The following is a 24,690-nucleotide window of genomic DNA, read 5'->3' on the forward strand; positions in this document are numbered from 1 at the left end:
CCGCTTTGACTGTAGTTGCAAAAACCTCAGAAAGGCGGTATATCATTTCCCTTTTTTTTTTTTCTTCTTTACAGGAGACAAATTAGTAAGTACAATGAAGTAATAGCCTGGCCTCCCCTGCTGCGAGGGGAAGGAGGGAGCTCTCTAAAGAGACTTTGGGGCATCACATTTCAATGAAGAGGAGGAGGAGGAAGGGGGGGGGGGGGGTGATCTCATGGAGGGAATTGTGCCCGGAGCAGCTGGGGAGGGGGGCAAGGAAGGGCTCCTCCCCGTGTCTCTAGCTCTCTAGCAGAGGAGGAGAGTTGGAAGCGGCTGTGTGACTGCGGGTGCGAGATGAGGTTGCGGGCTCCGCTGCTCTGGCCCCTCTGCCGGGCGATCTCTCTGCTCCTGCTCTGCGGGGCTCTCAGCCAGGCCACCCCTGTGAACCCGGGCGGCAGGCACAAGTAAGTGGACGGCTGCGGGGCTTCCATAGCTCCCTCAAACAGGGGCAGAAGACTCCACTGACTTCCAGCGAGGGGCAGTTTTAGTTTGATAATAAGCGCCAGGAATAACTCCTCTGTTGCAAGCAGCATGAGTTTGGGAGCTTGACAACTGGGTCTGGTAGCCTCAGCCCAAGTGACATGCTTACCTGGTGAGAAAGGGAGCAGCACTCCTTCAGAGAGACTGCCTCCAACTTAGTGCACCTTTCCATCTGGGTTCACTATTAAACTGGATTATTCTTTTCCTCTGTGAGGACACTTTTCAGGGCAAAGTTGCTGGACATTTAATAGCGTTAAGGTTTCAGGATGACCCAGCTTTTCGATAAATCAATGCAGCTGGGTAAACTATTTTTGTGTGTGTGTGTGTGTGTATATATATATATATATATATATATATATATATATATATATATATATATATATATATATATATATATATATATATATATATATATATATTAAAAGCATGTAAAAGCGCCAATAATTAACAAATCAAAAGGCTACACAGCAGACTGAGAAACAATGGTTATCGTTCCTAGAAACTCACCAGTACTCTCCTGACCCCCTGCAAGTTAACGCCAAACAGAAATAAATGACATCTGTTTAAAAAAATTAACTTATGCGTTTCTAGTTTTCATTTTCTACGTGTTTCAAATAGCGAAATTCCATTTTCCTATCTGCAGCGGTACCAAGCCTTCCAGTGTCATGAATGCTACTTTTGTTGCATTTGAAACTTCGGAAGGATTTAATGATGTCCATTGTTTGCCGGCTTCAGACTCTTTATCCCGTTTTTTTGCCAGGAACTGGTGTGCCTATGTAGTGTACAGGAATGTCAGCTGCACTGTGTTGGACGGAACTGAGAGCTTTATTCAGACTCTGTACAGATGTGCCTGGGACCAGATGCCCTGTCTACCCACGCTGGGGTAAGTAATGGAGGAGAAACATTTGCCCTTGTTTCATAATGAACACCCGGGGACAACTAGTTAGAGTTGTCACCTTGTAGGGTTGGCTCTAGACCTTCAAATACTGCAGGAAGATTCATTCTTTCTGCTGGCTTCACCCTACAAATGTGCGAAGGAAAAGTTTGCTTGCTCTCCCATTTCCTTCCCTGCCTTTGGGCAGCTGAAACAAATTACAAGCATGTAGTACTCAATGGTCTGGTACAGGAGCAGTGCTTGCCAAAAATTGAAAACTGAGCTTAAATTTGAAACTAATCGGTTAAAAAAAGGGAGGTGTGTAAGCAGAGAAAAAGAGAATAATGGGATTTTAAAACATTGGAGTGGAGGCGTGGTTAGCGCAGCGAATATAGAGCCTGGGAAACTGGGTTTGATTCCCACTGCAGCTCCTTGTGACTGGGGGCAAATATATAATACTAAAGTGCTTTGAATGTAGTTATATAAAAAAAAAAAACACAGAAAGCAGGTATATTTATTTATTTATTTGCTGCATTTATATTCCACATTTTCCCACCCACTTGCGGGCTCAATGTGGCTTACGTTATGTTGCAATGGCAATCACATTAACGGAATAAGAAGTTCAGAAAATATCAAGTCCCATTCCCCCCTTGTCCTTTAAAATATGAAAAACAGGGATGCAAGTTGTTTTGTCTTCATATTAGACACTTTGCACAGATTCACAAGTATGATTTTTTTTTTTAATGTGGGTTAACTTTGGATCCTTAACAGGGCGAGCTAAAGCTATAGACAGACTAGACACAAAAGAGGCATATTTTCAAAGCACTTTGGGAGGCTAAGTTCCATAGGTTTCTATGGAACTTTGGGAGGCTAAGTGCTTTGAAAATGAGCCTGATAGTATTACATCTAAAAATAAACAGTTCTATGACACCACATCTCCAAGGCTGCTATAGTGCTGAAAGAAGAAGAAACGTATAGAGGGGCATTTTTGACATGACGTCTAAATCCCGATGTTCTGAAAACGTCCAAAAATAGTGACGAACATAGCGATTTTTGAACCAGAAAAACATCTGTTTGTTTAAAAAAATGAGCATTTGCTAGTTGTTTTTGTGCTCAGAGAATCTAACTTTTTGGACCACTTTTGAAAAAAAAAAAAAAAAAAAAAAGTCTGAGGGAAAATGCACAAAAACAAGCCATTGGGATCTATGGGGGGAGGGGGTGGTAGCATTCTTAGTAGACTGGCCACACAGACATCCCAGCAGAGCAGTGGGGAACCCAGGGCACTGCAGTGGACTTCACATAAAGGGCTAAATTCTTTATATGACAACCGTAAAAATCAGCGCTGAAAAAATATGCCTAGGCGTATTCTATAAACCATGCTGAGCTTTAGGTGAGCTTTCTAGAATACGCCTAGGGCCCGTCCACGCAACTTAATCTAGTTGCAGGAATTTACACCAAGTAAAGTTTGTTGCAAATGCTAGCAACTAAGTTCAGTATGGAATGAGTATATTTTAGCGACACCCATGATCCACACATGGTCACGCCCCCTTTTTGGCAGCATACGTTAGAATTTAGGCGCATCATTGTGTAGACTATGCTTAGGAAGTTGTGTGCATAAATTCTAATTATAGTCAATGTCAATAATTGCCTATTAATTGGTAATTATCAGCACTGATTGGCTTGTTAAGATAATTAAGTAGCATGCGTAATACAGAAAACGACCTGAATTGCTCACAGAAAGACTAGTGGAGTGGAGGAGTGGTTAGGGTGGTGGACTTTGGTTCTGGGGAACTGAGTTCAATTCCCTGCACAGGCAGCTCCTTGTGACTCTGGGCAAGTCACTTAACCCTCCATTGCTCCATGTAAGCCGCATTGAGCCTGCCATAAGTGGAAAAGCGCGGGGTACAAATGTAACAAAACAAACTCAAGTAGTACTATATAGAATCTGATGAAAAGGTCCCAGATACACACCTCACCATTACCCCACTTATATTGTAAGGTGAGCCCTCCAAAATCTACCAAAAACCTGCTGTCCTCAACTGTACACCACTACAATAACACTTATATCTGCAGGTATCACCTATATGTGGGTACAGAAGGTTTTTGGTGGGTTCTGGAGGGCTCACACTTTCCACCACAAATGTAACAGTTAGAGTGGGATAGGGGCCTGGGTTCCCTTCTCTACAGTGCACTGCACCAACCACTAGGCTACTCCAGGGATCTGCTTGCTGCTCTAATAGGACTGACCATAAAATCTGAAGCTGTCATAGAGGTTGGTACCTTCTGTTTCTTTCACATCTTTGTGGGGTGGGAGGGGGTCAGTGATCACTGGGGAAGTAAGGGTGTTTATGCCTTAATCCCTCCAGTGGTCATTTAGAGCACCTTTCTGTGACTTAGCTGTGATTGAAACAGGTGTAGACCAAAATGTCTAACTGTTAGCCTTGGACATTTTTGCTTTGTTCTATTATGGCAGAAAAATGTTCAAGTTTTGGGAACACTCAAATCCCACCCCCTTGACACGCCCCCTTGTGATTCGGACGCACTGCATATGGACTGCATAGAAAATGTCTTAAAAGTTGGGTTTCAAAAATAGTGATTTGGACGTTTTCTCAAAAAAAAAGTACATCTACTGCTTTGTGCCACGTTTTGGTCATTTTTCTGTTTCAAAAATGAGCCCCATAATCTTCAAAACTGTGCCCTTTTTCTATAGAATGTTCTAGCAGGGGGTTATCCCTCAATTATCTTTTAATGCATCTTTAATGCTCAGTCCCCCTTACATTTTCTTTTGGTTTTTCCTGTGTATATTAAGTTGCAAGTTATGCATAACTACCCCAGGCAAGTGGAGGGGGAGTAGCAGAGCTTGGGAGGTCACATGAAGGTGGTGAATGAATGTTAGGTGTAGCTGGGGTAGCTGTACCCTGATTTGGGCTCTGATTGCTGTGTGATGGGAGGTGCCCTATTGAAATACACATGGGCCAACAGTCTTGCTTATAAGGTGACGGACTGTAAGGTGTTATTAGCTCGCAAAGAGCTTGGGTTGGCTCGGCTACCCGGTTATTATTATTGTTATATTATTTTAAAATTACTGGTTCTAAGTCTTTTGCAAATCAATAAAGCTGCGGCCGAGTTGTTACCATCAAAATGTGTGTGTTCTGTTCTGTTTATAAGTGCTGTGATGATGTAAGGGCGAGGGAGGGAGTCACGGGTGCTGACGTTATGGTCTTGCAGGGATTTATCCCTCAATTATCTTTTAATGCAGCTGTTATGCCAAGTCCCTCTTTCATTTCCTTTTGGTTTTTCTTGTGTACATTAAGTTGCAGTATTGCAATTTGAAAAATGTTGAAGGTTATACATAAAGCCTGTTGTCGGATGTGTGAATGAACATATGTTTAACAAAACTGTACAAACAGAACATGAGCCACATTTGAAACTGCCCTTTGGAAGCAAAGATAATTTTTCATCACAATATGGCAAAGCAGAAAGAACTAAAAATATCTTTCAGATTCCTATTTCTACTAAAGGCAACTGTAAACTATTTGAAAAATGCTTTAGGCTTTGAACTATATGCTAGTGTTTCTTAAGGTCCTTTAATTATATCTCTACAAAGAAGTGTGAACTTCAGGATACACATCAACACATAATCCTCTTGTTTGTTTTTTGTTTGAAGTCATAAATCCCTTTTCATCACTTGCGCTTTATTGTAACTCTCCTGTATGTAAGAGGATATCCTTTTTCTGAAAATCTCTTCCAGAACAGTCGATTGATTTACAAAATCATCATAATCAGAGCATAGTCTTTTCAAACTTAACAATTGGCTGTACTGGAGATTTATTCTTAAATGTACAAATATAACTGCTTGTAAAGTGCAATATGTTATTAATACTTGTATGTTTTTGATATATGCTAGTAATAAATCTCATATCTATATATATTCAATGGTAATGGCCCTGATTTTAGAAGCCCTATTTGTGATTATGGTAGCTTGACTCCACAGACAGCCTGGGCCCTTCGTAAACACAGTCGCACAGGGGTTAAAGGTGAAAGGAAAGTATTTATTTACATGCAGAGAAATGTGTAACCTGTTCTCCCCACAGGTCAGGGATAGTAGACATACAAAGTCACTTCTTACACTCATAAACTCTCTCGCCCGTGATCTGCTCCTGTAGGCCCATGGCACATGCTTGGTCATCCCTCCCCCAGGTAACCCAACCACCTTGTATCTTCCTGGAGTTCCCACAGTTTCAGTTTCAATATTCCATACCGGGCACTGCTTGGTGCTGACTTCCCTGGTCACACTGTCAACTAGATTGTAAGATAAACTTATCCTACCTCAAATCTGCTTCTGTCACTTACAAGGTAGCATTCTCTGCTAAGGTGGCTTACTCTTAGCATCAGTGAGTTAGTGCCCCTTGTTGTTAGGTGGCTTAAGTGCAATATCAGTGAGGGAGTGCTTTTCAGTATACCACCCACTCCCTCACAAGAGATACATGTGTCACAACTGGCATTTACTAAGGAATTCTATATATGGCGCTAGTGTCGATTTTTCAGCATGGAAAAGCGTTAATGGAAACGAGGTGCTGAAATGGGCCAAAAAACCCCAGTAGATCCCTGCAGAACTACACTTACACACCCAGTGTCTCAGTGTTTCCATGCGGATCTGAAAAGGGGGCGTAATGATGGGAGGGACATGGGTGAGTCAGGGACATTCCCTTAAAATGCATGCAGTGTTATAGAATTAGGAGCATCTACACCTAATTTGCATGCTGGGATTTATACCTGGGTTCAGTTGGTGTAAAATCCTCATGCCCAAAGTTGGGAGCAGATTCCAGGATGCCCATCCTTAGGCACCCTATATAGAATACCATTTAGTGCTGATTTTTTGGTGCCATATACTGAATCTAGCATATACCTGTGTATTGCACACATGCAGAAAACCTAATTTTCAGAAAGCTAGTTTTGCCATATATATAAGTAAGTCTATGTGGGAAGGGGACATTACATAGGTGTGTTGTAGGTGGCTAGAGCAGAGCAGAAATCTACATGCATGTTCCCCATTTCATATAGCGAATACACTTGTATGTCCTGATGGATAAATGCTTGAATTTACACCTGCTCCTTTCCCACAAACCACTGCAGGGCAAATGCCAGTAAGGTACTGTAAGAACTGCCCTGTTTTAGCACCTTAATTGGTACTCCTTCTCCCACCCCTCATATCTGATCACTCCCCAATCAGAAAAAAAGATCCGACAACCCCCTCGATCACAATACTGCACTTTGGAACCCCCTCTGATCCTCCAAACCCCTCCCCAAGCCTCTCCCCTGCACTAAAAGCTATCCTTCCACCTCCAGGCCTTCTGGATTCCTGACCCATCCCTGGGACATACCTGGAGGTGATCTGTTGTAGTCCAGTGTCCACCAGCAGGAGCATTCCTCCTCAACTCCTGCTCCATCCCAGGCTGGCTCCAAAATGGTGGCAATGACTTTGGTGGTAGGATCCTCACCAGGGATCATCTCAGGGTTGGTTTCTGGGAGAAGGGAGAGGGGAGTCTGGAGAATTGAGGGGTGTTGTCTGATTGGAAAGGGTTTTTTTTTTTCTGGTCAGGGGGTTGTCAGGTGGTGTGTGTATATGTGATGGGGAGGTGATTGGGGGTATGTTATTGAAAAGGGGTGTTTGATCAAGGTACTTTCTGGTTAGGAAGGATGGTGTCTGATTAAGGTGGTTGTCAGATGGAGTGTCTGTGTGTGATGGGGAGTTGCGTGATTGGGGTGTTGTCGTGGGGTATGTGATCATGGGGGTTTGTCTGATGGGTGCTGTGTGATTAGGACGGAGGTTGTCTGATGATGGGGGTTTCTGATCATGGTGTTCTCTGACCACGGGGTGTTGTCAGATGGGGTGGGGGTTGTGTGTGATATGGGGGGGGGGGGGGGGGTTAGGAGCCAGTAAGGTACTGTAAGAGGATAGCTCTTACCACACTTTACTGCCTACATCTTTCCCCCATGTGGTACTTACACCTGTAGGTTGCCATTTTACAGCCTATAAGTGTGGGTGTGGCCACACTGATGTCTAGGTACCCCTGCTTTCTACATACATTATCTGCATGTTTGTTCTATAATGGGGGCCTCTCCTAAAAGGTCTATCCCTGTCTATCCTAGATGTTTGTCCCTGGTGGCACCTACATGTTTATTCCTACACTAGTAAAAGAAGCCCGTTTCAGAGCAAATGAAACGGGCGCTAGCAAGGTTTTCGTCGCCAACACCCTCATCCCTCCCTGGCCAACCCCATCGTTGTTCTGGCATTGCTCCGCCCCCAACGTCATGACGTTAGACGCGAGGGCGGGGCCCGGAGCGATTTCCCACCCATCCCTGCCTCCCTCCCTGCCAACCCCTTCGTTGTTCTGCCATTGCTCCGCCCTCAAGGGTGGGGCCCGGAGCGATTTTGGTGGCTTCACCACCACGAACCTACGAACCTTTTTGAAGGAAGTCAGAGCTTGGCTTCACTGACATCAGTGTCCTCAGAACGTTGAGGGTGAGTTTTATTATAGTAGATGTTTGCAGATCCTGTTTAAGTTACTATTGGCATTGTACATTTACTGACCTAAATGTGTCCATTCTGGTTTCTCTGTCTTATCTAAAATGTGCCTGCACATCTAAGAAAGGAATCTCCTTCCTACTATAATTCATCTGGAATTGGAGATTAGGGTCTCTTTCATTTAACCAATGGTGAAAACTCTGATCAGAGTATCTACTTTTTTCTGCTATGTTCCTCATGTAGTTGTGTTTATATAGATATATATAGATAAAATTTATATTTATATATATTTTTATTTATTTATTTACTACATTTATATCCTGCCTTTATCCAAGGTATTCACATACATAGTCTTGAACATGTGACAATCACAAAGCATTTTAAGCTAAAACATGATCACTAGGCTGTATATATTCTATATTGTCTTTCATGTTTCATACGTTACAAAATTATTTTCTTATATTGCAAGTGTTGTGCATGATGAATATTTGTATCTGCATTTGTATATTCATGTTTCCTAAATCTTTCTTCCATACTGTTCTGACCATCACAAAATTAGGTTCATGTGTAAGATGTTTTTGAAATATTGTGTCTGAAATAATTTTTATATACTAACATTTTTTTGTCACATATGGTTTTATGCATATTACCATATGAAGTTTATTGTGAAATATGTTTTTTTTAATGCAAACCATTATTTTCTTTTAAGTTTGGTTCCAGTTTTACTGTTTAGGTTTTTTTTTTTTAACTACTTTGCGGTACTGAAGCCACTTTTTGTTTCATTTTTACATTTTTCTAGTTTTTTGCAATTTGTTTTCATTTAATATGGTTCATGGTTTTTTTTTTTAGTCAATTGTTTTCAAGCGTTTCTACTTATTCATTGGACAGCATGATAATTTCATGTTGATTCAAGTCCAAATCTTCGATATTTATTCATCATAGTAATGCTATCAACAGGTATAAAAATGGCTTTTTTCAGGACAGGTGCTTGAATTTTGAAGCATACACAGCTGCTTTACACCTGAACAGTCTGGTCAGCACTCAGTAGCACTGCTTTTATTTTAAAGAAGGATTTATTGTGGTAATGATAGTAGCTGACTATTTTAGAGTGTCTGTTCCATTTGTATTACTTGTTATCAGGGGCGTAGCCAGACACCCAATTTTGGGTGGGCTTGGGCCCAAGATGGGTGGGCAGAAGAACCTCGCCCCATCCCACAGGTGATTTGGTCTCTCCCTCTATCACTTGCATGCCATATGGTCTCTCAAACATCACCCCCTCCACTGCATACCTTTTAAATATCAGATTTTCACCGACAGCAAGCAGCAAGTAATACACACCGCTCATGTTGGCCCCACAGCCTTCCCTCTGATGTAACTTCCTGTTTCCGCATAGGCAAGAATACATCAAGAGGGAAGGCTGTGGGGCTGGTGCAAGCAGTATGTATCAGTTGCTGCTCACTGCAGGCGAAGATCTGCTATTTACAAGGTATGCAGCGCTGCGTATGCCTTGTAGCGCTATAAAAATGCTAAATAGTAGTAGTAGTAGTAGTAGAGGGACACTTGTTGGGAGTTTTCAGCTGGTGGGGCTTGGGGATCCCTGCCAGCCACATCATAGGTATGCTGCTACTGGGTTGGCCTGAACCCAAAGTACCCTTGGCTACGCCATTGCTTGTTATGATTTTTCAAAGCTGTGAGGTTTTTGTGTTAAGTTTATATCTGACTTTGTTTTAGACATGTAGCCTAGCTGCAATCTATTCATAGATATAACTTGGGCTTTGGAGTTTTTACAGTGTTATGCTGCTATTTGTTTATTTGAGGTGCTGAGTTGCATTTTTATTTCTATGGATTTTGTTACGCTTAAAGGTATAATTCACTATTGGGTAATATTCAGCTTGTAACGGTAAGCAGCTTGTAAGCCACAGGCTGACCTAACCCTGGATATTTAATGCCGGGGGCATACACAGCTCCTGGTATTGAATATCCAGATACAGGCACTGACCCTGAAGTTAACCGGGCACTGTCTAATATTCAGACCGCTGTTTTGCTATCCTAACTTTATGTTTCAACAATTTTTATTGATGACTTTCAGAGACATCCCATCCAACAGTGTATACATACCAAAATACAAATGGAAAACAATAAAGACAAAAATATTCTCAATATTGACATACGAGTATAATCCGTCATCAGACTTTTAACTTTATGACCCCCCAACCCAACCCCTCTATTTTATGACTCAAATGCTTTTTATGGACAACAAATTTGGATTAAGCATTATCACTACAGTGAAACTTATACAATGCCCTATCTGCCATCAAATATCCTAACTATATACTTAGGGGTCCTTTTACTAAGTTGTGTAAGCGTCTTCACGTGCCCAATGTGCACCAAAATGGAGTTACTGCCCAACTACCACGTGGCTCTTGTGGTAATATCATTTTTGGTGTGCATCCGATATGCACGTCTGAAAAATAATTTTTATTTTCTGGTGCGTGTCTGCTACGCACGCCAAGGGGCATTTAACGCATGTAGGTCATTACCGCCTGGTTACCATATGAGACTTTACCGCTAGGTCAACGGCTAGTGGTGATATTCATCAGCATTACCTGATTTAAGGGCTTCTTTTACAAAGCTGCACTAACGATTCCCATGCGGCAAATGAGAGGAAGCCCATAGGAATTGAATGGGCTTCCTCTCATTTGCCGCACCGAGAATCGGTAGCATGGCTTTTTGTAAAAGAAGCCCTAAGTGCCGCTGAATATTTTCAGCAGTCTATCTTAGCAGGAGTTAGTTAAATACAAGATTCTACTGCAAGGCTTAATATACAAAAGTTGCCCTACTGGGTCAGACCAAAGGTCCATCTAGCCCAGTATCCTGTTTCCAAAAGTGGCCAGTCCAGGTCACAAGTACCTGTTAGAATCCCTAAAGTAGCAAGATTCCATGCTGTTTACTCCAGGGATAACTTGTAGCTTTCCCCAGTAATGGTCTATGACTTTTCCTCCAAGAATTTGTCAAACCTTTGTTAAACCTAGCTACATTAACTACTTTTTCTACTCGTTCTAGAGCTTAACTATGCACAGCGAGTGAAAAAATATTTTCTTCTAGTTATTTTAATGTGCCACTTTGTAACTTCATTGGAGTATCCCTTAGTCTTTGTACTTTTTGAAAGGGTAAGCAATCATTTCACGTACATCTGTTTCATTCCACTCAGGATTTTCTACCATCTCTTAATCATTTTGGTTGCCCTTCTCTGTACCTTTTACAATTTCACTATATCTTTTTTTTTTTTAAAGATGCAGCACCAGATACTCAAGGTGCAAACGCATTACGATGTTTTATTTTCTATTCATTTCTTAGTTCCTAATATTCTGTTTGCCTTTGTGACCACTGCTGCACACTAAACAAAAGATTTTAACGTATTATCCACAATGACACCTAAATCCATTTCCCTGGTGGTGACCCCTAAGGTAAATCCTAGTATCATGTAGCTATAACTTTCCCAATTTGCATCCTTTTGCACTTTCCATGTTAAATTTCACCTACCCTTTGGATGTCCAGCCTTCCAGCCTCCCAAGGACCTCTTGCAATTTCTCAGTCGAACCGCAATTTAACAACTTTGAATAATTGTATGCTGTCTGTAAATCTGATCACTTCACTCATCATTCCCATGTCCAGATCGTTTATAAAGTATTTTAAAAAGCACAGGTCCCAGAACAGATCCCTCTTTCCACAAAAGAACATTGCCATGGCTTTTTAATCTCATCAGGTGTCTCTCATGAGAGACTTTGCCAAAAACATTCTGGAAATCCAGATACACTACTTCAACTAGTTCACCTATATCAGTGTGTTTATTCACACCTTCAAAAAATGTAGTAGATTGGTGAGGCAAAACTTCTTTTGGCTAAATCCGTACTGACTCTGTTCCGTTAAACCATGTTTGTCTACGTCTTTAGTAATTTTGTTCTGTGTAATAATCTCCACCCTTTTGACCAGCACAGATATCAGGCTCACAGCTCTGTAGTTTTCCGGATCACCTCCGGAACCCTTTACAAAAATTGTCATTACATTGGCTACGTTCTAATCTTCAAATACCATAGATGATTTTAATGATAAGTTACAGACAACTAGCAGTAGATCTGCAGTTTCATTTTTGAGTTCTTTTAGGACTCTGAGGTATCTACCATCCAGTCCAAATTAGCTGCTCTTTAGCTTGGTGAACATGGAAAATGTAATAAGCTAAATCAACAAGATTTTTCAGCTCCTCCATATCATCATCCATAAATGATGATGATACCATTTCTGGCATAGGTAGATCTTACATCCTCCTCGGTAAAGACCCAAGCGAAGAATTCATTTATGCCCTGATGCAGGAAACGGACGTCAATGTGTGCTTTCACTTGGATCTGCTGTTTCTCACATCCAGCGCTTATAGGCTTGCACAGACTTCCCTCCTGCTTCCAAAAGCAATCGAAACCAGCAGCTTTTGCAGAAAGATTCATGAGAAAAGCATGAGAATCATGAGAAATCATCTCTTCCGTCAGGTGTTATTTTTTTGCATCAGTAAGGCAATTTTGTTTTTGGGTGCTTTTTTCTGAGCATTGGGGAGGAATACAAAATGACTTCATTAATATGAGCTTGATTATGTTGGCATGCTACTTGCATAGTCTACTGTTGAAATTACATAGTAGATGACGACAGAGAAAGACCTGTACGGTCCATCCAGTTTGCCCAACAAGATAAACTCATATGTGCTACTTTTTGTGTATACCTGACCTTGATTTGTATCTGCCATTTTCAGGGCACAGACCATAGAAGTCTGCCCAGCACTAGCCCCGGCTCCCAACCACTAGCCCCGCCTACTATTTTTTGCCACTACTTGAGAGAGTTCTTTTTTTGTTGTATATTTACATATAATACCCTCTCTTCCTCGAATTGTGATATATAACTATTGATGTAAATGGTCGCACCTAAATGTAGTCATAGTTCTCAGCACTAAGCGTTATTCTATAAGTTTCACCAAACTTTAAGCGCAGTTTATACAGTAGCGCTAAGTGCAATTTTTTTTGGCTCAAATCTTTAGGTGCTATTTATTGAATTTAGTCCTAGGCATCGAATTGTACACACAGGTTTATAGAATTAGAGGGTAACTGTTCAAAGCATAGTTTCTGTTCTAGTAACCACCTGCTAAATCTGCAGAAGAGAAATTTTCAGAGGATCCAGACAAAGATGGTTACGTCCAGAAAGGAAGTCATACTTTGTCAGCTTAGGCACAAGGAGATATTTAGATGTGGATACAGAAACCAGTGAATGTCCCAGAGGTCCCTTAGGCTCTGACAAGCCAATGAGAACAGATTTATTCTGCTCAGGAGGGGAGCTAGTTGTTGTCATCATAGGAAAGGGTGGAATTGTCCTACCTTGGGGCTCAAAGTAGCTCTGGAATCAAAAGGGGAGGAGATAGAAATCACACATCCAGTGTCTGATGCATGAACAGTAGAGAAGTGTTTATCTAATGGAACACTTGTCATAGCTGAAGCAGAAGGCGTCATAATTTTCCTCTTTCCCATTGTAGTTGATAGAAATAAAACATGGAAAAGAAAATAAGATGATACCTTTTTTTTATTGGACATAACTTAATACATTTCTTGATTACCTTTAAAAGTGGACTAACACGGCTACCATACCTCTCTACCCATTATAGTTGGGTATAACAAGGGAAATAACATTCTCCTTTGGCACCCCTCTGGTGCTCCAAAGGGGCAAAACCTGCCCCTTTGGGCACAGCTCTTCATGCAAACATACCTACTGTTATATGCTGCTACTGAGGAGCTTAAATGGGCAGTTTCACCACCTTCAGATGTCAGCTTAAGGGCCTTTGATATTCTGGGTAATTTTCAAAGTGCTGAGACCACTGATTGTCCTAGCTGTTTCCACCCTCTGTAGCCATTTGTATTCTATCTCTCCTCCCAATATGATACTTTTTATTGGACTAAATACATTTCTTGACTAGCATTTAGGAACCGACACTACCTGATCCTTAATTGGGTAGGACAGGAAGACTCACGGAGGGATATAACTGCACACTCAGTTTTACACAGTGATATATTTAGTGAATGAGCACACTAAATCTTTGGAAGAAGTTTTTTGGTTTAGGGAATTAAATGATAATCTCCTAGTTGTTGGTTCTTGAAGGAGATAATTGAATGCAGCTATGGTTTGCATCTGGAGGCCAAGACAAAAGCACTAATTGGAAACCAACATCAACTTCTTTCACAACAAGTATACAGATATGATCTATTGCTCATTTAAAATGGAAGAGAAGAAGTATAAGAAATATCTTTAAAAAATATAATTTTACTTAATGGTTGCTGAACACAAGAGTTTATCAGTGAGACAATATCAATGAGCTTTCAACACACAGTAATTTTATATCACTACCCTGTCTATGCCTCTCTGTTGTCTAAAAGAATACATTACATTGATGTATACAGTGTGGCAAAGGCACTTCACTTGGCCAGACACATGTATATAGGCGCAATTTTATTTCTAATGGTACCAAAGCATCAAAGTTGTGTCCCCGGCCTAGAGGGCTTGCCTTTCTGAAGTAGTGGATTAAGGATGGGGACTGTGGCTTCTTAAACTTGGACTTGAACCTCAAAGGTCCAGTCTGCTGACCCTAAGCCCAGATATCAAGGAGCTGCATATGGTGAAAAATTATATTACTGTTTTTTTTTTAAACTTCTGACTTTGAGGCCCAGATGCACTAAACCTTAACGACCCTTTACTGACCCTTAACGAAGAAATTTTCAACCGTAGCATGCATTAAAGGCCATTTTCCGACGAAGCTAGCAGCTAACGAAACCGGAATGCAAACGAGAAACTACCATTGAAATGTTGACAATTCAGAATGCACTAACCATACCAACGATAGCAACGAATCACTTACCGTCAGAAATTTAACATGAGCTCAGACCTGTCGTTAAGGCCTGAGCTGTCATCTCCCCGCTGCCCCCTGCACCATGAAAAACCAAATTGCTGGCATGTTTAAAAAGAAAAGTGGCTCCCCGCTTCCCTGTGCCCAAAATAAAAAATGAAACAAACATAAAAAGGATCAGGAGGGAGCAAAGGCACTCATCAGGAGCGTCCTGTATGGACGGCCTTGACCCCCCCCCCCCCCCGCCCGAGGTTGCCGCTGCTCCCCGCTTCTCCCTGCATATGAAATAAAAGCTCAATACAAATCAAAACTTTTGCAGCACCGAGCCCCCCTCCCTTCCCGTCTCTCTTCTTCTTTCTCACAACACTGCTCCGCCTCCATGCCCCGCCCCCCTGAGTTCATCGCCGCCGCTCCCCCCCTCCACCGGACCCTCCCTCCACCTTAATGGCCGGTGCAGCGCCTCTCACCTGTGTGTGAAGGCGCTGCACGGGTTGGAACAGATGATCGTCCATCGCTTCTGCCTCCACCAACGTCTCTCTCCTTCTTCCTGTGCCCGCCCACCTCTGACGTAAGCTACCTACGTAGTTAACTTACGTCAGAGGTGGGCGGGCACAGGAAGAAGGAGAGAGACGTCGGTGGAGGCAGAAGCGATGGACGATCATCTGTTCCAACCCGTGCAACACCTTCACACACAGGTGAGAGGCACTGCACCGGCCATTAAGGCGGAGGGGGGTCCAGTGGAGGGGGGGAGCGGTGGCGACGACGAACTCAGGGGGGGGGGCATGGAGGCGGAGCATGGCAGGAGGCGGAGCATGGCGGGAGGCAGAGCAGTGTTGTGAGAAAGAAGAAGAGAGACAGGAAGGGAGGGGGTCCCGGCACTGCAAAAGTTTTGATTTGTATTGAGCTTTTATTTCATATATAGGGAGAAGCGGGGAGCAGCGGCGACCTCGGGCGGGGGGGGGGCAAGGCTGTCCATACAAGACGCTCCTGATGAGCGCCTTAGCCCCCTCCCGATCCTTTTTATGTTTGTTTCATTTTTTATTTTAGGCACAGGGAAGCGGGGAGCCGCGTGTTTGTGGTGTTTTTTTGGGGGGGTTTGAAGTTTTGTGGCATGCGCAGAGCAACCAGCATAATGCTTGGCTGCTCTGCGCATGCTTTAGGGGCCGATTACCGATGGGGATTACGAATCTTTGATACATTGTACTTTTCAATACCGCACCGAACATGTGCGACTTGTTTTTTTGGTGCATGCTTCGTTTTTTCAGATTCGTTAAGGAGTTTAACGTTTTAGATTGTTTTACGTTTGGTTGATGCATCTGGGCCTTTATCAGCACCACAACAAAGAGTTAATTTCCTGTGTGTCAAAGTGAGACAAGATTGCACTGCTTGGGGTGTGTCTGTTGCTGCCCTTACCAGACCCAGTGATTAACAATCCAGAGATTTGCATCAGACACTGGGGGATGTGAATCTCTTTCTGTGGGAGCTGGAAGGAGAGAATGGATGGAACAGGTAGCAGAGAGGGATCAAAAAGGAAGGCTTCTCTCTTCGGAGGAAGACACAGGGTCGAAGCTGCAGTGGATTCTATCTTGCACGACCGGACAGCTGATTGTCTTAAAATGCTGATAAAAGCAGGACACCTTGCATTAGAGCTGTGCACTGACAGCTTAGCGCATGTGTAACGCTAAATTTGTGTGCACTGATGCAGTAAACAAACTGTGTGCAAACAGGACCTGCACAGAACTTGTGTGCTCACCTGGAAGGGTGCACCAGATGCATACGTACACGGTTCTATGCTAATGGCAGCTAGGTCTGAGCATTCACACCCATCTGCGGTGTGTCGGAATGCTCTTCTGTGCATACATTTTTACAATACCAACTCCAGGTGCTGATACAATTTTTCTTGTGTGCACAGCTCAAGCTGATGTTAGAGCAGAACCATGTAACTGCAGAAGAAGGAGCACACCTTCTCTTCATTTAAAAAAAAAAATGTTTGGTTCAAAACAAGAGCAAAATCTCTCTATATAAAAGGCAACACCAACGTTCTATGAAGCCTCTAGCCAGAAGTGTGAAGGGGGAGAGATATCCGGTTTCCCCATGAGTGTCTGCCCCGCCCTCTCTGTAACACAAACAGTCAGTGAAGGAAAATACAGCAAAGCAGTGAAGGACTCAGAGGGGGGAGGGGAGAGAGGGCAGAGGGCAGGGACACACACACTCACACATGCACACAGAAGAAAACCTTGCTAGCCCCCATTTCATTTGCATCAGAAACGGGGCTTTTTTACTAGTGTATATATAAAACAGCTCCACATAATCCTCCAAATTCTATAAATGGTGCCCAAAGTGAGGTGCGTGATTCGGCGCAGTTATACAATAGGGTGGAACTTAATTTGCTAATTAGTGCTAACATGGCATTTAATTGGTGGTAAGTATCAATAATTGGCACTAATTTGTAGTTACGCATGTAACTGACTTACACCCCTGTTCTATAAACTGAGTACCTAATTTCCATGGCACGCAAATCCAAAGGGGGTGTAGACCTGGGAGCTGCATGGGAGGGTCAAGGGCATGCCTAGTAATAGGACACGATGGTATAGAATTTATGCACCGCACTGCCAACTCTTAGGCGCTAGCATTTACATCAGTCTTTGGCACCTAAATTTTGGCACTGTTTCTTCAGTGTACAGCCTAATAGTACTGTAAGATTAGGCCATGAAGCCAGGAATCCTAGCTCAGCCTTCTGTTTTACATAAACTTCCAAACTAAATGCTACATGTCAATCATTTATACCCTACCCTTCCTAATATGCTGCCCTCTCTTCCTCTCTCTTTCCTATCAGATATTATAGTTCTTCCCCGGTTTCTCTTGAATCCACTCTGTCCCGTGTTGTACCTACCTGTAGTTGTTGCATACCCCTCTTTCTCCAATTGTAGATTGTAAGCTGCTCAGACACTCGTTTGATGGGCGGGATAGAAAGTCCTCAATAAACTTGAAACTTGATCAGATACATGTCAATTTTATTATGCTTTTGCATTGCCTTTTATGTTTTCCAAAGAAAACAAGGAACAACATACCTGCAACGTTCATCTCCACTTCTCAACGCTACCAGAACTCAAACATTCTCCCATTCAATTATACTACCCCCCTCCCCTTGTGTCAGATGCAAAATCATGTCATTCATGTGGTATTGGCAGGATTAATGGAATGAGACAAAGTGTTCTGGAGTCTCTGGCAAAGATGTGCATGTTTCTCCGGGTTTTTGCTGTTCTTATACAGGGCAATTCTGAATCTTGCCATCTCCTGCATTTTGAGTTCTCATCTTTTCACCAGGGGAGATTCCTCCATACTCTGCTAACTAAGGGGTCAATGTAATAAAGTACACAGTTGGTGTAGCTTTAGAGCAGAACTTTATGGATGTGTAATGCGGAAAAGGGTTTTGTGCATAAGCTAGCCCTATACAAAGCTTTGAGTTAGACACCAGCACACAGCATAGTTAAAACCAAATGGTAATAAGGCTGATTCATTATTCAGCACAGATGCAGAGAACTGTGCTGAAGAGTAAAATGCTGACCACAATGTAGGGCTTTAAGCCAAGTTAAAGGAGGTATTTCGCCTCAGATCACAAAGGTCTCGGGTCTCCCACCCCCTGACACCCACAAGAAAAAAAATCTCCTGGTGGTCTAGTGGATCCCCTTTCTTCTCCTGAGCCCCCCCCCCCCCAATCTCCCGACACCTAAAATAAAATCCCACTGGCTTGTGGTCCCCCAGACAGATTTGAGAACAACTGCACTAGACCACCATGGATTTTATTTTGGGTGTGGTAGGTTGGGAGAAGGGAGGGATCCACTAGACCAGTGCTTCTCAACCCATTTCTCGGGGTACACCTAGCCAGTCAGGTTTTCAGAATATCCACAATGAATAGGCACGAGATAGATTTGCATACAATGGAGGTAAGGCAAGGAACTTTCTGTCATGCCTATTTATAGTAGACATCCTAGAAACCAGGAGTGGCTGGGTGTGCTCCGAGGAATAAGTTGAGAATTTCTTTACTAGACTATCATGAATTTTATTTTGAGGATTGGGGGGGGGGGGGGGGCTGCTAGACAACCAGGGATTTGATATTTTGAGTGTCTGAGGTTGGGGGATTAGGAGGTCTGTGGGAGGGGGAGGGGGTCCAATAGACTAATGGTTTTCAACCCAGTCCTCAGGGACCACCTGGCACTTCCTCCACTGCATGCAAATATTTTACCTGCCTATTCATTGTGGGTATCCTGACAACCCAGCTGTCCAGGTGGTCACTGAGGACTGGATTGGAAACCAAAGTCTCAGTGCACAGCTGCTCTAACGCACGCTTACTGCATCGGCCCCTGAGACTTTACTGTGCAGAATCCAACTCGTTTAGACTCTCTCACTACCAAAGAGCACTGAAAGATTCAGAACAGAGAACTGGAAGATTCAGAACAGAGACAAATGTAGGCCAGACCCCAGCCAGCTAGCTACGTTTGTGTGCACCCATGGGAGAAATGAAGATTCAAAGACTTTTTCCAGCCAAATTACCCACAGCCTGTGTTTGGAGGGCTTTGTTTTTACTTGGCTGATTTTTTCTCTGTGAGAGACATTAATCTTCTCTTGCACAATATAAAAGTGTGGAATTAGTTAATCTACAAGTTATTCACATTTGTTTCTACTCTGTCTGGGATATAACTGCACTGTGTGATGCATGTATCTTGATTTATGATATAATACTTTTATATCATAAATCAAGGTACATGCATCACACAGTGCAGTTAAACAAAACTTATACTTGTTTTTGTTTTCCTGTTTTGTTTAACGCCTTTTCCTGCGTAAAAGGTTGTGTTTTATCCTTGTGTTTGCTGGTGTGAGGGACTTGAGGGGACTGTAGAGTAAGGTGAGGGCATTTGTCACAAGCGGGAGTGTAAGGGGGACTGGTGAAATCATGCTGAAAGCCCTGCAATGATGCCGGTTACATTTTCAAGAACCTTGACACCTAGGTAGAAGTGATCCTGAGCTGCTGGAAGGTTGAGGGTGTCGTCTCCTTCAGGAGGTTGGTACCTCTAGCAGGCAGGAAAGACATCACTACGGGGGTCCTTTTACAAAGGCGCGCTGAAAAATGGCTTGCAGTAGTGTAGGCGTGGGTTTTGGGCGCGCGCCGATCCATTTTTTAGCGCACCTGTAAAAAAAGGGCTTTTAATTGCCGAAAATGGACGTGCGGCAAAATGAAAATTGCTGCGCGTCCATTTGGGGTCTGAGACTTTACCGCCAGCCGTTGACCTGGCGGTAAAAACTCACGTGGTAACCGGGCAGTAATGACCTAGGTGCACCAAATGCCACTTGGCACACGTACGTTACATGTGCCCGAAAATAAAAAAATATTTTTTCAGATGCGCGTATCGGATGCACGCCAAAAATGAAATTAACGCAAGAGCCACGTGGTAGTCAGGTGGTAACTCCATTTTGGCGCACATTGGGCGCACGTAGATGCTTATGTGGCTTAGTAAAAGGACCCCTACATTTGCATATGTGGATGGGCTCTGCTGTATGCAGATTTCTCTGTTGCATATTCAGTATGGATATGCTGAAAACCTTAATGACTGTAGGATCAACCACTCAGGTGAGTCCTGATTTATAGGCTGACCAATCTATAGCTTTGTGAAATACGTTCAGCTGTGTCTGTTTCTTCTGAGGTAAGTTTTTATCTTTAAAATGTAAGTAGCATATTAGTGGGAATAACTACTATTTTAGGGGCATGGCTGATGAAGGAGGGACCCTCGCTGATCCTTTGGAGATCGCAAATGATACAGCTGATGCGGGTGGACAGATGTGGGATACAGGCCATAGAGAGTGACCAAGGAGCCCGATTTAAAGCAAAGTGGGAGCCCTTGTGGTTAACATTACCTTCAAAAGGAAGACGCTATATTTTGAACTTTTGAGACAATGTGCATGCGGGGGAGGGGTGGGGGAGTGGGTAGGGGTAGGTGGGGGGCAGGGGCGTAGCCAGACACCCAATTTTGGGTGGGCCTGGGCCCAAGATGGGCGGGCAGAAAAACTTTGCCTTGTTCCACAAGTGATTTGGTCTTTCCCTCTCTTGTCTGCATACCATATGGTCTCTCAAACATCCCCCCCCCCCCCCCCACATACCTTTTAAATAGCAGATTTTCACTGGCAGCGAGCAGCAACTAATACACACTGCTCATGTTGGCCCCACAGCATGTATCAGTCACTGCTTGCTGCAGGCGAAGATCTGCTATTTACAAGGTATGCAGGAGGGACAGTTGTTGGGAGTTTTCAGCTGGTGGGACTTGGGAAGAATCCCTGCCAGCCGCATCATAGGTGTGCTGCTACTGGGTGGGCCTGAGCCCAAAGTGGGTGGGCCTGGGCCCACCTGGGCCCACCCTTGGCTACGCCACTGGTGGGGGGAGGAGTGGGGAAGGGTGTAAAAGGGGGAGGGGACTAGGTAAGGGTTTAGTAGGGGAGTTAACTAATAAAAGAGATGATGGGCGTGCATAAGTAAACTGTTATGTAAGGTACATTGTGTGAACATGTAGTGTTTAAATGTTGAAATGTGAAAGTCATCATCAATAAAAACGATTGAAGATAAAATGTAAATAGCTAGGTTGTGCTAAGTGGGGCCTGATAAGCTTCATTTAATACTGATTGTACAAGGGTATAACAAATGAATACACATTTATTCCCTCATTCTATAATCTCTTGTGCAAATTTACTTGCCCTGGGTGCCCGTTTGCATGCAGAGGTTATACAATAGTATCAGTTATGCGCATAAGTTAATAGCTTAATTGTGCGTAAATTGGCACTAACAACAGTTATTGGCAATAATTGGAGTTAACCGGCACCAATTTGCAGTTATGTGCGTAACTGCCATTTAGACATGGACAATTATGCCTGCCGTAGAGGTAGCGTAAGTACTCATGCCTAATGTTATGTGCTTACTTGTGGGCTTAAACTAGTATTATATAACACACGTAATTACCGTGATAGAATTCATGTTTAGCACAATCATTTTTAGACTATTTGTAGAGATTTACCCCCTTGAAGTAAAACCGTTCTAAAACTTTATAAATCAGAGAATATTCAAAGGCCATCAGATGCAGGGGATTGTTTTGTATGTCTGCAGAAGTCCAGTGCATGGAAAAGTAAGTAGTGGATAGAGAGTTAAACTCTGCCATGTGGAGCCCTGGGGCACATGCTCAGCACTGCCCTCTGCTCTGCACCAACTGTGTAGATCTTTTGATCTTCTTGTGCTTCTGATTTTTTTGAAACTCAGCTGAATACCAGATGTTTATCTTCATTTCACTCAATGCATCCTGTGATTTTCAAGGTATTGTCTAGGGGAAAGGAATGCACTGCAGGCAGGGCCATGCCTAGGGTCTCTGGCGCCCCCCTGCAGGCTATTAGTTGGCGCACGCCTCCCCCCCCCGGACCTGCCTGGCTCCAAGGCGCGTGGAAGAGCCATTTCCTGCCTTCTTCCAGCCCCCAATCCCCCGCTCCCCCCGTCGTCAATCATCTCACGTCTGCCCTCAGCTTCCTGATAGCCCTCGTTCCCTTCCTGCCCTCGCCCTACCTTAAAATATTGTAATTTTCCTCAGTGCCAGCATTGCAAGCAGCAGCAGGCTCCAGCCTTCCCTCGCATGGTTCTGCCCTCGCGGAAACAGGAAATACATCAGAAGAGGGTGGAGCCATGCGAGGGAAGGCTGGAGCCTGCTGCTGCTTGCAATGCCGGCGCCGAGGAAAATTACAATATTTTAAGGTAGGGCGAGGGCAGGAAGGGAACGTGGGCTATTGGCAGCCGGGAGATGATTGGCGACTGGGGAGTGGGGAAGTCTGCAGCTCGCGGGGTGGGGGCAGCGGTTGGGCCCAGTAAGATTTTTTTTACAACTCGATGGCGCGGCACCCTTGAAGGCAGGCGCCCCCCCCTGCGGCGCTTACCCCGCTTACCGTGTTGGCACGGCCCTGACTGCAGGGACTCAGTTTGTAGTGATAACTCACTGTAGACTACCCATTTTCCAGTGACGGGGAGCCTCTTCTCCTAAGATAAGAGTTGAAGATACAGTTTGGTTAGCTGCTTGACCTCTGAGGAAGAGGTCACTGCAAGACATCACAGAAACGCATAATACAGTTCACATTTGTATTAAATTCAACTCCCCTCCCCCCAATATTCAGTCCTCAACAGCCAGCAAATATAAAAGTGCTGACCGCTGAGGGCTGAATCTGACCTGCTATTCCATACCAGGCCTAATCTGGGCACTGAAATTCAGTATCTGGGTCATAGGCAGCTGCCCAAAGTTGTCCAGGTGCTTTCTGATTTCTTACCAGTGTCTTGATTACTGGCTGGATAAAGTTAGGGCAGCCTTTTTACATTACATTACAATTAAAACTTGTATACCATGGATATCCTATTATGATTCAGCTTGGCTTACAAAGAAAAGCAAGAGGTTATATCTTTGAATCTATAAAATTAAAACTTAACATAAGAGATTTGCATTAAAAAATTATACCTCTACAAATTTTAAAAACAGCCATGTTTTTTTTTTTTAGTAATTTACGAAAGTTCTTATACTTCATCTCATGATGAGTAGATGCTGGCAAACTGTGTCACTGCTTCGCACTTTGATGAGCAAACCTTAAGGAAGAAATTGTTTTATATTGTACCCCTGAAGAGGATGGATATTAAAACGACAAGAAATGTCTCAATATTATTAATTAGTTCTTATCTAGCATCATGATCAGGGGTATCATATATTGGGGAGCTTGACTATGTAGTATTAAATAAACAAAATTGCAAAACTTAAATATAAACCGGGCTTCAAATGGGGTGTCAGTGCAGTTTGCGAAGTAATGGTTTGGCACTCTCATACTTAGAAACACTGTTAAACATTTGGGCTGCTATATTTTGTAAGGTTTGTAAACGTTGACATACATTAACAATGCAACCAACATAGATGATAGTAGTATAGCTGACCGACATTTGTTCTCAACCAATCAGAAGAGAGGACATGCCCAAGCCACACCCACACTCCACCCAAGTCACATCTATGCCCTGCCCACACACTATTCCTTTTGATGACATCACCGGATGTGACATAGCCCTGCCAAAGTCCCACTCATGGTTGCCAGGTGGGCGGTTTTCCCGCCCAATTGGAAGGTTTTCCCTGACCTGCTGCGGGAAATTTTTGTCCGCTGCGGGTTGCAGTTTTTTGGGCTATTTTGAGGGGTTTTGTATGGTTTTTCGGGCCGCGGGGGCGGGGCTAATGACATTTTCGGCGGGGTTTATGACGTTTTGGGTGGGCTTGATTACGTTTTGGGCGGGGTTGATGATGGAGGAGGCGGGGTTGATGACGGCAGGGGTGGAGCTGATGACGGCGAGGGTGGAGCTGATGATGGCGGGGTGGGGTTGATGACGGTGGGGCGGAGTTAATGACGGTGGGGGCAGGGTTAATGACGGCGGGGCGGGGGTGTGAACTTTTTGGGCGGGTTTTGGGGACGGGTAATTGGCAACACTGGTCCCACTCCTTTTGTATAACCAGCTCGTAGCTGTCAACCAACTTCTGCAGGAGGATTGTGCCTTGAGCTCATGCCCAGGCACGATCCTTCTGCAGAAGTACCCCATGATCAAAACTAATAGCACGCATGAATTTCTATACTATTAGTTTTGAACATGAGGACTTTAATCCTCTGTGCTGTTCCGGCACTAATTTTCCAGCACTGTTTGGAGCAGCACGGGGGATCGGGGCCTGAATGCTTGCTAAATAACTTTTCTGTGCAATAACAGCAGCTGATATGTTTGGCTTGCCCCCAACAGTC

At 43.6% G+C, this 24,690-nt stretch overlaps 1 protein-coding gene across 2 annotated transcripts in view; it reads left to right on the forward strand.

The window, feature by feature from the left end:
* Window positions 1-295: 295 nt before the first annotated feature.
* Window positions 296-24,690, forward strand: part of EMILIN2 (elastin microfibril interfacer 2) — a 133,157-nt gene continuing 108,762 nt past the window's right edge. For both annotated transcript variants that reach the window (XM_030213037.1, XM_030213045.1), the window contains exons 1-2: window positions 296-443; window positions 1,280-1,402. In XM_030213037.1, the coding sequence (XP_030068897.1) occupies window positions 334-443; window positions 1,280-1,402 (233 nt within the window). In that variant the 5' untranslated portion in view covers window positions 296-333. The remainder of the gene's footprint in view (window positions 444-1,279; window positions 1,403-24,690) is intronic.

This window comes from Microcaecilia unicolor, chromosome 1, assembly GCF_901765095.1.
Source record: "Microcaecilia unicolor chromosome 1, aMicUni1.1, whole genome shotgun sequence".
Taxonomy (NCBI): domain Eukaryota; kingdom Metazoa; phylum Chordata; class Amphibia; order Gymnophiona; family Siphonopidae; genus Microcaecilia; species Microcaecilia unicolor.